Raw genomic sequence first — 17,650 nt, forward strand, 5'->3', positions numbered from 1 at the left:
AAAGAGAAACTCTATCATCAATAAATTGGCTATCTTTATGTACACCTTATACAGAAAAAAAGAACAAATATATTTGATTCTTCCTCTTTATAAATTTTCATAAAAATAAGTTCATTTACTGGCCTTCTCCAAATGTCACCAATGAGATTTCTTTTTGTTGATGTTGTTATCATGATGAACTCACCTTTTAACACTTTGATGGACTTCAAATCCTTTTATAGGATTTTTATAGCAAAAGAGTGACAAGATTTGACTTATACTTTAAAATTTCTCTCTGCCTGCTGAGTTAAAAATAGTGAGGGAGCATGGATGAAAACAGAGGGACCATTTGGAAGGCAATATAATACAGAAGATTGATGTTGATAACAACCAGGTTGGTAGCAATAGAGGAGTTAAGAAGTAGCTAGACTTTGGACATATTTTGAGGGCAAGCCAAGAGAACTTTTTGATAAGTTAGGTATGGAGTATGAGAGAGTACTTTAGGCTAACTCCACGTTTTGGACACTGAGCATGTGGAATTTCTGGTTTGAATGATTTCACTTCCATGTGCCATATAAGGAAAATATCAAAAGTTGTGAGTAACAGGACTTTTCTAACACCAGGCCACACAGTGAAAGTAACCACAGTGAAAGTTTCACAGGACTTTTCTGACACCAGGCCACACAGTGAAAGTAACCCAAAGAGTTAATCCAAGGCCTCTTCATAATCAGCAAATCATGGAATGACCAGGAGTGAATAGATCTTTCCTTATAACCATGCTCTGAGGCAATGCAGAGTAATTAATGTACAATGTACAACACATAAGCCTAGAGAACCTTAAATGTTAAAACCAAAAGAAAATCTGGTTTCTAATCATCTAATTGCCTTAATCCTCCCTTCCTGCAGAACCACTGGTATTACTACCAACTGATACATTGTTTGTATGATTGTTCTATCCAGCAGGTTGACACTTTGCTTGCCCTACCATGATGTTAGGCCAAGATGAAGTAAATGGTATGAGACCACTAATGTGTCTTCAAAGTTGTATTTTTTTCTCAATTTTAAAATAAGTTTGATTTTAAATTTATTTTTTATTTAAAATAAAATTGATGGTGGTAGCTCTCCTCAAAGAAAAATAAAGGTGGGGATTCTTCCCAGGGTAATTTTGGCAAAGGGAACTTTAATTATGAACATGTGGATATGAGCTTCATCCTTTCCACCTTCAGGAGGATGATAGAAACATGGTAATGAAGGGTTCCCAGTAGGACCCCTAAATAAGACAATAAGTGACCAGGTAGCCTGGTTTGCATGCAGCAGCCCCTGGGACTCTGCAAAGTTTTTGTTCTCCATGGTCTTTTTCTCCTCTCACTGAAAGTGAAGAGTGATAGGACTGGAATAACAACTGAGTAATCCTAATTGTAGACCTGGTATTATTGAAGTGAAATTATATAGAAGATTTCATTGCATTTCTATATATTTATGGACACTCCCTTTTATCCACTTCCCCACAGCACTGTCTCCACCTTCCAACCCAACAATAGCAGTGTGAAATGGCATAATGAATGCCAAGACAGAGCATTTCCAGAGAGAGATATGGAGAACAAGCAGGATGGAAACTCAGGGGGCTGGTTCAGGGTCACAGGAAGTATCCTGACAAAAAATAAGGAATGTGCAGGAGAAGCAGGTCAAGGAGAGTTGTGTTGGTCTCATATAGAGATGCTGGGAACTTTGTTGAGAACAAGAGAAGTTAACATCCTTGATCACCTGAGGGCAGGTTCACACAAACAATACAAAGGGAACAGGTTAACTGAAGGAAGGTCATGGGAAGTTGACTAAAGGCAAAGGTGGAGACTACTGCCAAGGATATGGAGCAACTCCTCACCAGATGTCACAATTTGGCTCATGATGAGTGTGAAGGTGTAGACTCTAAATTCCTGGTTGGATAAACAGGATTTCCTGGAAACTTATTAAAGGAATATCATTTTAAATATCTAAATTTGATTGTTTGGGAGTTAAATATTCAAATAGGGGGAACGGAAAAATTAGAAAATCCATGTCTAGCAAAAGAAAAAATTAAAATCATGTCAATAGTTCCTACTTTGGAAGCCTTTTTAAAGCTCAGTAGAAGGTCAGAATAGAACACCAGATTGAGTCTGTTCTACAGTCTTAATGCCCTGTTGTCTCCCTTCTCTCCCATCCCTTCTTTTTATCCTTAGATTCCTTACGGAATAAAGTATAACAAGACATGGATAATAAATTCAATACAAAGCCATTGCAGTGTCCCCTTCACCGTGGTTGATGTAAGAAAGAATGGTGAAGTCAGATGAGTGGGCTCAGGGAAGGGGGAGAGACAGCTAAGCAGAGGCCACTGGCCTCTGACACTATTGCCGTTGCCTTCAATCCCTGTAGTTCCATTACTTAAAAGACGGGGCCCAGTTCTTTATCCAGGATGCTTGTGCTGCCTCTGCATTGAAGGATATCAACTGCAAGATTTCTGATGAGGAAAATCAAAAGGTATGTGTTGAGGATATTACCCATACCTGGTCCCAAGGCAGGAACACAGACCAAAGTGGCTGATCATCTTCCTTAAAGGAGAATTCCTAGTGCTTATCCCACTGCCCCCCTCTTGTAGCTATCTATACATGTCAGTCCCTCTGCTGTACCCTACTCTGTACAGAATAAATTGGATCCAGAAGAAATGGAGCAGCTAAAGGTAATTAAGACACAAGGCCCATTGTGTGCAAACACCCAGACCTACCTCTTCTTCTCCCAGGCCCCAGTTTCCCTATCACCATGACAGACTCACAGTGGCTCTTACCATCCCTCTCTGCAGCTGACCATGAGCAAACACTATGATATCTCCCAAAAAGCTCTTGACCTCCATAAACTCCGCTTTGACCCAGGTACAAATGACAGCAGTAATTCTAGGGGTCTTCTTGGGTGTGACACTTAGGGATGGTAATGAGGGTAAGTTTGGTACTGGCCTTGGACCCCTCTCAGCCTTCTGATGCCTCCTCCCACCTTTTTGAAGAGTTGATGGACCATGATATGGATATAATCCTGAATCGAAGAAACTGCATGGCTGCCACCCTGCAGATCATCAAAGAGAATTTCCCCGAAGTGAGGCATTTTGCCCAGTGCTGGTATTATATGGGATGGAACACATGAAGTGGAGAGAAGATTTGTCTCTGAGTCCCTAGATAGTAAATGTCACTCTAACTTCTTCCCCCAAAGCTCTTGTCCTTGAACTTATGCAAGAACAAACTGTACCAGCTGGATGGCTTGTCTGACATTGTGGAGATGTCCCCTACAATCAAGAGTCTGAACCTCTCAAAAAATGAGGTAGGAAGGGGGTGCATATTAAATTTGGGGTTGAGAGTGGGTGGTAATGCTCATCAGAGTGATGACAGGTGTCAAGAGAAGTTACCTGAGCAGGAAGGTGGAGACTAGATGTTCAAGGGTCCAGGTGTCTATTTCCAGAACATTTTTCTAGTTACTTTCCCATATTTTTCAGGTGCAGTCAGTCTGGGAGTTATGCAAGATAAAAGGGCTGAAGCTTGAAGAGCTGTGGCTGAAAGGGAACCCTCTGTGCAACACTTTCCCAAACCAGTACACCTATGTAAGGTCTGTGGTAACTTTTGTCACCCCTCCTGGGGACCTTTTTACCTTGGGAGCCTAAATTACCCTTGACAGTGCCCCCTTGCAGGAGGTGGCAGCCCTGGTCCTCTAGGAGGATCAAAGGCCCCCTCACACTTCTCTCTGTGTCCCTTACCTGTGCTTAGAGGTCTTTTCCTTCCTATGACCTACTCACTTGTTCTCCTGGCGTGGGCTCTGTTTCCTCACTCTGCACCCAGCTGTCTCTAGCATTCTTTCCCATGAGAATGCTCCAGGAAGCAAGGATCATCTTCTCCAGGACCAGGAGTGACCAGCTTGAGCCAGATACTGTGACCTGAACTGACAAGGGTCCTCCAGCCCAGGGCCTCATGCTGATACAGGCCTTCCTACTCCCTGCTGAGATGGGGTTCCCTCCTCATCCCCAAGAGGAGCCCTCTTTCCCTTGAAACAAATGGGTCCACTCTCTAATTCCAGGCTGCCATGATGGCTTTTCTGCCTCATGCTGAGGGCTAAGATCCTAGGGGGCTGTTCCTCAAGGTCATGTTCCTCTCACCCAATGTCAGGAGCTGGCCTCTCCTTGAGAGAAACCAGGGTTCCCTGAGTCGAGAGGCTAGAAGTGGGTGACTGCCAGTGAGCAGAGGGCTTCCTGAGGCATAAATGAAGGGTGGATGGCAGAGGTGCTTGAGGAGAGAAGACAAACCTCTCAGAAGTACTTCCCCTTTTCTTCCCTTCATACATCACATAATCCTGACTGGTCCTTCAGAGAAGCCCTAGATCACCTGACACAGGTATAATCCCTTAGTCTAGGAACTGGACATGAATTGTGCCAGGAACAATGTGGGAAAATGTGTCCCCTGGCACAGTTGCAGTGGGGCCATCAGGAAGGAAGGCAGTGATTATAAGACAGGGCCACAGACCCTCATCACCATGCTGACCTGGGGCTTCACCCTCTACTCCTTCTGGGGAAGGTCTGCCCAAATAGCTAACTCATTCCCCATGCCCAGCTTACACTGAGTTCACATAGGTGACAGTTTCAGACAGCACCAATGGGCCCCCAGCCCAACACTGGCATGCTTTCCATTCCTACCTCAGGTTCCAGGGCCTGCCAGGACAGATGAAGGAAAGGGATGCAGCCATGGAGCCATTTTCTCCTTCTTCTCCTTCTCATTCTCCTTCCTTCCTGACCCCCACCACCATGGTAGAGCTTCTTTCCTTTCCCTTTACTTTGCTTTCTCTTCATCCTTTGTCTCTAGTCCCCTATGTCTCTCTTACCTCTCCCCTCCTACCTTTACCCTCTTTTCTGTCTTCTTCCCCCTCCCTCTCTCTCCCTGTACCCTGGGTCTTGCCTCACTCACCTCCCTGGCCCAACATCCAGGACCATCACTGGGGCCGGCAGATCATGGTCCTGCAGAATGCTGGACCCCTAGTGAGGTAACAGAGCCCTGGGCTCCCACCCCATTCCCTCTTCTCTCTTGAGCCTTTAGTGGGGACTTGGAACTTGCGGGGAGGAAGGGAGGCCAGGAGGGGAAGGCATCCCTAGAGCCTGGGCTCCAAATCTTGCTTCTTGAGATATTGGGAAGAGAGCAAGGGCAGTCTAGGTAGGAGTTACCCAGGAGGAAGGAAAGACAGAAAACCTTTAAAATTAAACTGCAGTTCATTTCTTTCTATTTTTGGTTTTGAACAGTGCTATCAGGGATTGTTTCCCCACATTGTTACACCTGAAAGATAAGTGCCTACATTCATCATTGTCTCCTCTTTTTAACAGTGATGACCTTCACACCAGCGGGAAGCTTTGGTGGACTTACATAGGTTATGTTTTTGTATCTGACCCATTGGGGTGCATAGACTCCTGAAAAAAGCATGACCATTCTTCCTAGAAAATGCCCATTCACACACACACACACACACACACACACACACACACCCTTACTCACAAACTTTCTGTCATTCACTTATTTACCCAAAGTTGCATATATAATAGAGTCTTACAGGACTGACCCTCTGTTGAAGACTCCTACTGTATTCTTGCTGATAGAATTTTGGGGGCCATTTCACACCTGACCCTAGCTCTTGTTTCCCCTGCACCTATATATGCCCCTTTTCACCCATTGCAGTCTCCATGGTCTGCACTTCTGATTTCCTCTTCCTTTCTTCAGGCTGGCCAGGTGTTACCAGCAATAACTGTAATTTGCACTGAAGCCCCCCAAATAATAAAGCATTGTAAGGTGAGGATGGAGCAAGCATGATTTAGGATATTACAATGGAAGCTTTGTCTACCACATAGTTTCAAGATATCTTTTGATTCCAGGAAAGCTATAAAGGATCCGAGATTCTTAAGAATCTAATCCTTCAATTCCTGCTTCAGTAAGTACCCTTGGGGCCATGAGGCAGAAGAGGGTTGGAATAGGTATGCTAATGGATTAAGAGGAGCTTTCAAGTCCCTTTGGGTGCCCAGATCACAGAGATAGCCTATTGTCTTTGTTTTTCTTCAGCTATTACTTGATCTTTGACTCTGGAGACCGATAGGGTCTCCTCAATGCTTACCATGATGAGGCCTGTTTCTCCCTGACCACTCCCTTCAACCCTGAAGATGCAGCCTTGTGAGTATCACAGCTCAGACTCTGCTCCTGGGCCATGTGTCTCCCCAGCAAACACATAATCAGTTCCTGTAAACATCTACACTGCCTGGGCCACCACCTCCTTTTCCTCTATTTTTCCTAGAAATGGCTTAGAAGAATACTTCAAGGATAGCAGGGATATTAAGAAGGTCAAGGACCCTGGTAAATGTGAAAAGCAAAAAGATCAACATGGGAAAGGGGGTGTGAAGGGAACATATATAGGGGCCATGGGCCTGACCTTTCCTTCTTTCCCCCAAAGTCCTGCGAGTTCTACTGCTAAAGCATACAAAATATGACATTGTTGACTCCCTCAATATGTTGCCCAAAACTCAGCATGACCTTAACTCCTTTGTGGTCGACCTGAGCGTCCAGACGGTGAGCATGGGTTTCCTCCCTTGGGCCAACCAAGAAAGTCAGAAGTGGGTAGGAGGTTTAGAAGGATACTGAAAGCCTTAGTAACTATTCTCCCCTTTCAGGAAACAATGCTCGTTTTTTTCTGTCAATGGGGTTTTTAAGGACAGTAAGTATCTGTAGAGTCCTCCCCAGATCCCCCATTATGTCCTCCTGGCTGGACTACCTCCCAATTCTCCCAGCTTTCCAAGTTGCTTCCTTTCCATCCCTTCCCGTTGTGTTCTCCCATCCTACCTTGCCCACAGACTATCCTGGTCTGACATACATCCATGCCTTTCTGACCCAACACAGTTCACATGTTAGAGGCACAGGCTGTGGCATTTTATAGCTCTCATTTCAGTTCCTTACTCTGTGATCTTGGGTCAAATATATAACCTTTCAGTTTCCTTATTTGCAAAAGAGGCTAATAATACCCTTATCTTGGGCTGCTCTAAAAGAAATGAATCAAGTGAACATGTATTTGTCAGAGGATCTGATACATATTGGGGGTCCTATCCCTGGGAGTTGATTATCCCTATTGTTGCCCTCTCAGTCCTTAAAGCCCTCTTCTACCTCCCAGTGAAAAGTTGCCCCTGTCTGGCTCCCATAAGGGTGCTACAAGATTATCAAGTAAGTCCCTGAAAGGGGAATACTGGTTGTGTGAAAAGTACAACTCTAAAGGGATGTTGCTGTTTGTTGTCATTGAAGTAGAAGGAAATTCTCAAGGTTCTGTCCATGCTTTCACTCGGACCTTCATCTTGACTTCTGATAGCAATTCCAGGTAAGTGCTGTATTGTGGGTACAGCATGGGGACAAACACCCATCCCAGCCTGAGGACAATGGTGTAGGAATATAGTGGTACAGCCTAGAGGTTTCCTCAGTGGAAAGCCAACAGGCAGACCCAAGGAAAGGTCTAAGAGTGTGGTTAAGAGTGTGGACTCTGGAGTCAGAATACCAGACTCTTTTCCTGACCTCAACACTTACTAGCTAGCTGAATGATCTTGTCAAGTTATAATACCTCAGTGACTCAATGTATTGTTCTGAAAATAGGGATTGGAGTGACCATTCTTTGTGCTGCTATAAAGGGTATATACATTAGAATTAAATCTATAAGTCTGGTGAATCTGGTAGACAGTCCCTCCAAAAGTGGGCTCTGTGGGAGGCCAGAGGTATCAATCAAGGAATCCAGGGATCAGGCACAGTAGGGATATGGAAGGAATCTGGTTGCTGAGTGACATTGGGGAGCAGGATGGTTGTTGGGGGTGGAGTTTATCCATTTCTCCAGTTGTCTGAGGACCCAACTTTCTTCTAGTCTGCACATCGTGAATGATGAACTCATTGTGGGAAATGCCAGGACCAAAGAAACACAAAGCACCTTCTCCGCTCCAGTGCCCATGCCCTCCACAAGCTCCATGCCTACCTTCTCCCAGAAGCAGCAGGAAATGGTGCAGGCTTTCTCTGCTCAGTCTGGAACAAACCTCCAGTGGTCTCAGAAGTGAGTGCTTAGAGTCTCTAGGGATAGGAGGGAGCTGGGAAGAATGAAAAAGTGAAGGATTGAATAATAGGAACTATAGTTAATTTGAACAAAATAACTATTTGGATGTTGTGCTTCCAAAAAATAATCTCATAAAAAATACATATTAATTTTATTGTGACATATGTAAATAATTTTTAAATAATATAATGTTCAGATGACATGAGCATATATATGTAAAATCCTAAGGAAAATAAAAAACTATTAGAATTAATAAACACATTCAACATTGTTTCTAGATATAAAATCAATATACAAAAATAAATTTTATTACTATACACTAGTAATGAATGATCAAAAAATGAAATTGAGTAAATAATTCCATTTATAACAGCACTGAAAAATAACATATTTAGGAAAAAGACCCATAAATACAGATAACAAATTGATGGTTACCAGAGGGGAGGGGAGTGGGGAGGTGGTCAAAATGGGTGAAGGGGCAATCCCTGTGTGGCTCCATGCTTTAGCGCCTGCCTTTGGCCCAGGATGTAATCCTGGAGTCCCGGGATCGAATCCCATGTCAGGCTCCCTGCAAGGAGCCTGCTTCTCCCTCTGCCTGTGTCCCTGCCTCTCTCTCTCTCTCTCTCTCTCATGAATAAATAAATAAAACCTTTTTTAAAATGGGCAAAAGGGAGTGGGAGGTACAGGCTTCCAGTTGTGGAATGTATAAGTCACAGAGACAAAAGGTACAGCATAGGAAATATAGTCAATGGTATTATAGTAGCATTTTATGGTGACTGATGGTAGCTACACTTATGGCGAGCATAGCATAATGTATAGACTTATCAAATCATTATGTTGTACACCTGAAACTAATGTAACACTGTGTGTCAACCATACTTCAATAAAAAATTTAAATAACATACTTAGGAAGCAAATTTAACAAGAGAAATACCAAATGTATACTCCAAAATCTGCAAAACCTTGTTGAAGTAAATTTTAAGAGACCTAAGTAAGTAGAAATAATCCCATACTCCTGAATCAGAAGACTTAATATTGTTAAGATGGCAATATACCGCAAATTAATATACAGATTCAGTGTATTTCATATAAAAATCCCAGCTCATTTCTTTATAGAAATTGATGAGTTAATCCTAAAATTCATATGAAAAGGAAATGGACCCAGATAGACAAAATATTCTTGAAGAACAAAGTTGGAAGACTCATACTTCCCTATTTCAAAACTTACTACAAAGCTAAAATTATCAACACTATATGGTACTGACTTAAAGATATCTTATAAATTAATGTAATAAAATTAAAGTATACACACACGTGCACACACACAGAAAATCCCTCACATTTATGGACAATTTAATTTCAACTGGAGGACCAAAAATATTCAGAGTAAAGAATAGTCTTTTCAACAACTAGTTAAGGAACAACTGGACATCCACTCACCAAAGAATTAATTTGTACCCCTATCTCACACCATATACAAACAAATTACTAAAAATATTTAAAAAGATGTCTGTGCCTGCTGCTCCATTCTCAGCTACCCACTATCTTCTCACCACCCACTATGGGCCTCCTACACACCCCAGCTACATCCTCTCTGGGATCATCACTGCTTTTGACCCAAGCCTCACTGCCATGACTTCTGCCAGAGCCAGCTCCTGGTGAATCCATGTGGAGATTGTGCCCCCAGAGCCCATCCTGGGAGTCACAGAAGCCTTTAAGAGAGACACCAACAGCAAAAAAAAAAAAAAAAAAAAAAAAGAATCTGGGAGTTGGTGCCTACCAGGATGATAATGGAAAGACTTATGTGCTCCTTAGTGTCCAGAAGGCAAAGAGCTACATTGCTGCAAAAATTTTGGACAAAGAATACCTGCCCATTATGGAACTAGCTGAATTTTGTAAGGCATCTGCAGAACTAACCCTGGTTGAGAACAATGAAGTGTTGAAAAGTAGACAATATGTCACTATGCAGATCATTTCTGGAACCTGGAATTGAAGGTTGGAGATAGTTTATTGCAAAGATCTTTTAAGTTCAGCAGAGATGTCTTTCTGCCCAAAGAATTCTAGGAAATCATACATCCATTCTTTAGGGACACTGATATGCAGCTACATGGTTATCAACACTAAGAACCAAGACATGCATCTGTGACTTCATAGGCACTATAAAGGACATTTCAAAAATGCTACAGTAAAATGTTCTTCTCCTGCATGCCTGTGCCCACAATCACATAGGAGTGGACTTCATCCTGGGCAATAGAAGGAAGTAGTAACAATCGTGAAGAAAAATAATCTCTTTGCATTTTTTGGCATGGCCTGCCAAGACTTTGCCAGTGGTGATTGCAACAAGGAAGCCTGGGCTATATGCCACTTCATCTTCATTGAGCAGGGCATTAATGTTTGTCTCTGCCAAACCTATACCAAGAACCTGGGCTTATACAGTAAGCATGTGGGAGCTTTCACTGTGGTCTGCAAAGACACTGATGAAGCCAAAAGAGTGGAGTAACAGTTGAAGATCTTGTTTCGTCTCATGTATTCCAACTCTCCAATCAACGGAGCCTGGATTGCCTTGACCATCCAATCAGCCCTGACCTGTGAAAACAATATATTTTTTTAAGATTTTATTTATTTATTCATGAGAGACACAGAGAGAGAGAGGCAGAGACACAGGCAGAGGGAGAAGCAGGCTCCATGCAGGAAGCCTGACATGGGACTCGATCCCGGGAATCCAGGATCACGCCCTGGGCCGAAGGCGGCGCCAAACCACTGAGCCACCCAGGGATCCCCAAAATAATAGTTTCAGGAAGTAAAAGGCATAGCCCAACACATCATTAGCATGTGGACTCAGCTGGTCTCCAACCTCAAGAAGGAAGGCTCCCCCCACTACTGACAGCACATCACTGACCAGATTGGCAGGTTTTGTTTCACAAGAATAAAGCCTGAACAGGTGGAGGGGATGACCAAGGAGTTCTCATCTACATGACAAAGGATGGCCACATCTCTGTGGCAGGGGTCACCCTGGGGAACATGGACTATCTTGCCCATGCCATTCACAAGGTCACCAAGAAATTTCCCTGGTTAAAAGGAAACACAGACAACTTTCCTATCTATAGCCTTCACTGTTGTGAGATTCACTTGGAGGGAAAAACGGGGGGTGGATGGTGGTGAGCAGGTCATTTCTCTCAACCACAGGACTTAACACTCAATCACTGAATGTGTTTCTCAGAAAAGAACATGTAATGAAATAGGGCAGAGGCATGTGTGGCTGGTGTCTGAAACTTTGTCTCTCAAAACCAAACTCCTGCTCATCTTTAACTCCAGCTGAACCAAAAGAGTTTACATGTACAAGAAAGACATAGCCCACAAAAAACCTGTCAATCATGTCATTGCAGAGGCTTTAACTGAAGCACCTTCTGGTGCTGAGGGTACCTCTGTAGAGCCAGCATGAGAATAGCACCTACAAGAGGATTTGTGGGAAGATGTAGTTCTAACATTAGCAATCAGCCTCATGTTTGTCCTCCTGTGATTAAGCAATCTTATCAACAAACTTTCAGAAATCATGATTCATGAAAACCAGTAAGTCTGCTGCCATTGCAGTGAGGAAAATAAAAGATGCTGTTTCCTGTCTTATTTAAGAAAAAAGTGCTCTTCTTTTTAATACTTTCAGACATTTTAATGTTCCTCACTTCTTTATCATTGCTGTTCTTTTCTTTAAGCACAGAGATCTATATAACTAGTCTAGATTTTCATCCTATTCTACTGCTTGATTAACCATCAACCCAATCCTATAGGATTAACTTATTTAAAGAATGAAGAATATAATTTACTTCTCATCCAATATCCTCACCTTCCTCATCAAAGAGTATCAGAGAGTAGGTAACTGTACTTTATAATCAGCATCCTCTTCAATGATCATTTAATTGTCTCCTGTCAGGATGTCGCCTCTACCCAATTGGACCTCTTACTTAATTCAGTGAGGTTGTGTAGTCTCTCATCTCATATCATGAGCTGGTGATGTAGGGCAGAACGAAGAAAGAGGATATCTGAGCTTTGGTTTTGATCTTTGTGTGCTGGCAACTGGGATAACAACACTTCACCCTTTGAAAAGATAACCACCATCTGCTCCAAACACATAGACTTATTGCAGCCTGGTTTCTCTGTTAAAGTTACTGCAGACCCCCAAAAAAATCTTAAAAGAGGGGTACCTGGCTGACTCAGTCAGTAGACCATGCAACTCTTGATCTCAGAATCATGAGTTCAAGCCCCACATAGGGTATAGAGCTTACTTTTAAAAAAAATCTTAAAATATAAGGGTAAATTCTTTGTGACCTTGAATTAAACATTTTCTTTTTTTATACATTTATTTTTTATTGGTGTTCAATTTGCCAACATATAGAATAACACACAGTGCTCATCCCATCAAGTGCCCCTCTCAGTGCCTGTCACCCAGTCACCCCCACCCCCGCCCACTTCCTTTTCTACCACCCCTAGTTCGTTTCCCAGAGTTAAGAGTCTCTCATGTTCTGTCTCCCTTTCTGATAGTTACCACTCAATTTTTCTCCTTTCCCCTTTATTCCCTTTCACTATTTTTTATATTCCCCAAATGAATGAAAACATATAATGTTTGTCCTTCTCCGATTGACTTATTTCACTCAGCATAATACCTCCAGTTCCATCCACGTCGAAGCAAATGGTGGGTATTTGTCATTTCTAATGTCTGAGTAATATTCCATTGAATACTCAGACCACATCTTCTTTATCCATTCATCTTTCGATGGACACCGAGGCTCCTTCCACAGTTTGGCTATTGTGGACATAGCTTCTATAAACATCGGGGTGCAGGTGTCCCGGCGTTTCACTGCATCTGTATCTTTGGGGTAAATCCCCAACAGTGCAATTGCTGGGTCATAGGGCAGATCTATTTTTAACTCTTTGAGGAACCTCCACACAGTTTTCCAGAGGGGCTGTACCAGTTCACGTTCCCACCAACAGTGCAAGAGGGTTCCCCTTTCTTCACATCCTCTCCAACATTTGTTGTTTCCTGCTTGTTAATTTTCCCCATTCTCACTGGTGTGAGGTGGTATCTCATTGTGGGTTTGATTTGTATTTCCCTGATGGCAAGTGATGCGGAGCATTTTCTCATGTGCTTCTTGGCCATGTCTATGTCTTTCTCTGTGAGATTTCTCTTCATGTCTTTTGCCCATTTCATAATTGGATTGTTTGTTTCTTTGCTGTTGAGTTTAATAAGTTCTTTATAGATCTTGGAAACTAGCCCTTTATCTGATAGGTCATTAGCAAATATCTTCTCCCCTTCTGTAGGTTGTCTTTTAGTTTTGTTGACTGTTTCTTTTGCTGTGCAAAAACTTCATATCTTGATGAAGTCCCAATTTTTCTTTTTGTTTCTCTTGCCTTCATGGATGTATCTTGCAAGAAGTTACTGTGGTCAAGTTCAAAAAGGGTGTTGCCTGTGTTCTCCTCTAGGATTTTGATGGAATCTTGTCTCACATTTAGATCATTCATCCATTTTGAATTTATCTTAGTGTATGGTGCAAGAGGGTGGTCTAGTTTCATTCTTCTGCATGTGGATGTGCAATTTTCCCAGCACCATTTATTGAAGAGACTGTCTTTTTTCCAGTGGATAGTCTTTCCTGCTTTGTCGAATATTAGTTGACCATAAAGTTGAGGGTCCACATCTGGATTCTGGATTCTGTTCCATTGATCTATGTGTCTGTTTTTGTTAGGCAGCATTTTCTGATGTATAATGCCAAAAGTACAGAATAAAAAAGAAAATTTAGACCAATTGGACTTCATCAAACATTTTTTTAAATTAAATATTTTATTTATTTATTCATGAGAGACACAGACAGAGAGAGAGAGAGAGGCAGAGACACAGACAGAGGGAGAAGCAGGTACCATGCAGGGAACCCGATGCAGGACTCGATCCCAGATCCCAGGACCACGATCTGAGCCGAAGGCAGGCACCCAAGCACTGAGTGGGATTGACTCCTCAATATCTCTTTCTTATGTCACATTGTTCATGTATAGAAATACACTTGATTTCTGTGCATTGATTTTGTATCCTGCCACTTTGCTGAATTCCTGTGTGAGTTCTAGCAATTTGGGGGTGGAGTCTTGGGTTTTCCACATAGAATATGTCATTTGCAAAGAGCGAGAGTTTGACTTCTTTGCCAATTCGGATGCTTTTTATTTCTTTTTGTTGTCTGATTGCTGAAAGTAGGAATTCTAGTCCTGTGTTGAATAGCAGTGGTGAGAGTGGACATCCCTGTTGTGTTCCTGACCTTAGGGAAAAGCTCTCTCTTTTTCCCCATTTAGAATGATATTTGCTGTGGGCTTTTCATAGATGGCTTTTATGATATTGAGGTATGTACCCTTTATCCCTACAATGTGAGGAGTTTTTTTTTTTTTTTCAATGTGAGGAGTTTTAATCAAGAAAGGATACTGTACTTTGTCAAATGCTTTTTCTGTATCTATTGAAAAGATATGGTTCTTGTCCTTTCTTTTATTAATGTAGTATATCACATTGATTTATTTGTGGATGTTGACCCAGCCTTGCATTCCAGGATGGTTGTGATGAATAATTTTTTAATGTACTGTTGGATCCTATTGGCTAGTATTTTGGTGAGAATTTTGGCATTCATGTTCATCAGGAATTTTGGTCAGTAATCCTCCTTTTTGGTGGGTCTTTGTCTGGTTTTAGGATTAAAGTAATGTTAGCTGCATAGAAAGAGTTTGGAAGTTTTCTTCCATTTCTATTTTTTTTGAAACAGCTTCCGAAGAATAGGTATGAATTCTTTAAATATTTGGTAAAATTCTCTGGGAGGCCATCCATCCTTGGACTCTTTTGGGGGGAAAGATTTTTTATTACTGCTTCAATTTCCTTGCTGGTTATGGGTCTATTTAGATTTCCTGTTTCTTCCTGTTTCAGTTTTGGTGTATATGTTTCTAGGAATGCATTCATTTCTTCCAGATTGTATTTCTTTGGTGTCGGTTGTGATCTCTCCTCTTTCATTCATGTTTTTATTAATGTGGGTCCTTTGTCTTTTCTTTTTGATAAGTCTGGATAGGGATTTATTGATCTTATTAATTATTTCAGTGAGCCAGCTCTTAGTTTTGTTGATCTGTTCTACTATTCTTTTGGTTTCTATTTCATTGATTTCTGCTCTGATTAATTCTCATCTCCTGCTTGGTTTGGGCTTTATTTGCTGTTATTTCTCTAGCTACTAAAGGTGTGTGTTTAGATTGCATATGATACTTTTCTTGTTCCTTGAGAAAGGCTTGTATTGCTATGTACTTCCCTCTTAAGACTGCCTTTGCTGTATCCCAAAGATTTTGAACAGTTGTGCATTCACTTTATTTGTTTCCATGAATTTTTTGATTCTTTTGTAATTTCCTTGTTGACTCATTCATTCTTTAATAGGATGCTCTTTAACCTCCAAGTATTTTATTTCCTTCTAAATTTCCTTTTGTGATTGAAGGAACTCTTAGAATTTTTTTTTAAAAAAGAAAAGTATCTCAATTAAAATGATCAAAAATCTCAAAAGACATTCATCAAAAAAAAAAAAAAGACATGTCAATGACCAAAGGGCACATGGAAAGATCATTAGTCATATGGGAAATACAAATCAAAATACAATGATACCATTGTATCATTTCACAAAATACCATTTCACACACTAAGATGGCTATAATTTTTAACTAGAAATAAATGTTGGTAAAGATGTGGAGAAATTGGAACCCTCATATATCGCTGGTAGAAGTGGAAAATGTATATCCACTTTAAAAAAGTTTGGTAGTATCTCCAAATATTAAACATATGTTTACCATATGACCCAGCCAGTCTACTACTAGAGAATTGAAAAAATATGTTCATACAAAAACATATTAAAATATTTATAGCAGTATTATTTATAATAACCAAAAATTGAAAACAAACCAAACATCCAACTATTTATGGATGAATAAAATGTGTTATGCCCATACAATGGAATATTATTTAACAATAAAATAGAATGAAGCTCTCATATATTTTTTTGCATGCATAGACCTTAAAATTATTATGCTCAGTAAAAGAAGCCAAGCACAAAAGACCACACATTGTATGAGTCGATTTATATGAAATACCCAAATATTTAAAATCCAAATAGACAAACCCATTGAGACAGATATCAGATTAATTATTATCAAGGTCAAGGAAAAAGGGGGACTAGGGAGTGACTGCTACTGAGTAAGGGGTTTTATTTACAGTGACAAAAAATGCTTTGGTATTAGATTGTGGGTTTGTGATTATTGCAAAATCTTCTGAATATACTAGAAAGCCACTGAAATGCAGTTGATTCACCTTAGAATGGTGAATACTTTGGTATGTATATTAAAAATCAATTTAAAATGATTGTATTTTAAAATGACTTGTTAAGTTTTAAATGTATATATGTATATATACATATTTAACATATATACATTTATATGCATATTTATATATACATATATATACATATTTAACAACTCTACTTTTTAATTCTAGTGGGTATGGAAGCTAGTAATAGTCATTTTCACTAGGTCTTTCTTCATCATTACACATTGTGCTCATACCAGTATATGTATCCCATCAAAAAAGTAGCATAGATTAAGCATTGCATGGTCAGCATGTCTGTGCTGCAGTACTAATGGAGATCACCTGTTCTCCCACTCCAGGTACCTTGAGGACAACGAGTGGGACTACACCAAAGCTGGTCAGGTCTTCACAAAGCTCAAGGTGAGGTGTGGAAATCATTAAGCAGGCTAGAGGAGGGTGTTTCTGGGCCATGGAAAAGCCAAGAAGGTGGAGGCTGGGTGGCTTGGGGATGAAACTCTGGGATCTGGCTCTTCTGATGTCTCAACTCCTTCCCTCCAGAAGGAAAGCAAGATCCCAGAGGAGGCCTTCAAACAAATCACCTAAAAGAAGTCTTGGATGTTCATATCATCTTTGTTTCTCTTTTCTCTAGTCTAAGGCCATGCCCATAACTGGGGATAGAGGCCTGGCTGACCAAGAAGCCAAAATTACCTTGCAGGCCAGGTATCATAACCACCTGAAGGATCAGTTGTTCCATGTATTTTCCCCACTCATGTTTGCTGTTTATTTGCATAATAAAGAGTGATGCTGTAGATTGAATGTTGTGTGTCCTGGATCACTTGTCCCCTGTCCCAACATGAGCTAATGGGTCTGAGACTGAAAGGCCTTGCCCTCTCTCCCACATTATTCACCCTGGCAGTCCCTGACAGGTACACCAGGCTTGACTCCATAGGTAGTATCGCAGTAAATTCTGATGAGAGGGGACACATGCTGTTCCCAGGGATTGGCCTTTGGAAAGAGTGTGACTCAGTCACATGCTCTATTTGGAGGTCTCTAGAAGCAGACATGTGACCTGGAACAACAGGGGATTTACAAGGGTTTCCTGCTAGTGAGGGTGGTGGAAAGGAAGATAAGGACTCACATACTTTACTGTTTATTCCTAATCATTTAAATTCATTCAAAGGCATACCACCAACAATTTTATGATTT

At 41.1% G+C, this 17,650-nt stretch overlaps 1 protein-coding gene and 1 pseudogene across 1 annotated transcript; both read left to right on the plus strand.

Moving 5' to 3' along the window:
* The first annotated feature begins 1,179 nt into the window (after nt 1-1,179).
* LOC144308859 (nuclear RNA export factor 2-like) lies at nt 1,180-17,260 on the plus strand. The gene is given in 20 exon segments (XM_077889874.1): nt 1,180-1,223; nt 1,491-1,619; nt 2,195-2,279; nt 2,389-2,493; nt 2,612-2,692; nt 2,813-2,882; nt 3,011-3,099; nt 3,214-3,321; nt 3,494-3,603; nt 5,279-5,414; nt 5,751-5,819; nt 5,903-5,958; nt 6,087-6,194; nt 6,316-6,374; nt 6,472-6,588; nt 6,691-6,732; nt 7,311-7,383; nt 7,915-8,097; nt 16,804-16,864; nt 17,003-17,260. Coding segments are annotated over 20 exon segments (1,770 nt in total). The 3' UTR covers nt 17,048-17,260.
* Nucleotides 9,604-12,414, plus strand: LOC144308235 (aspartate aminotransferase, mitochondrial pseudogene; annotated as a pseudogene).
* Nucleotides 17,261-17,650: the final 390 nt, after the last annotated feature.

The sequence above is a fragment of the Canis aureus genome, chromosome X, assembly GCF_053574225.1.
Source record: "Canis aureus isolate CA01 chromosome X, VMU_Caureus_v.1.0, whole genome shotgun sequence".
In the NCBI taxonomy this organism is placed as follows: Eukaryota; Metazoa; Chordata; class Mammalia; order Carnivora; family Canidae; genus Canis; species Canis aureus.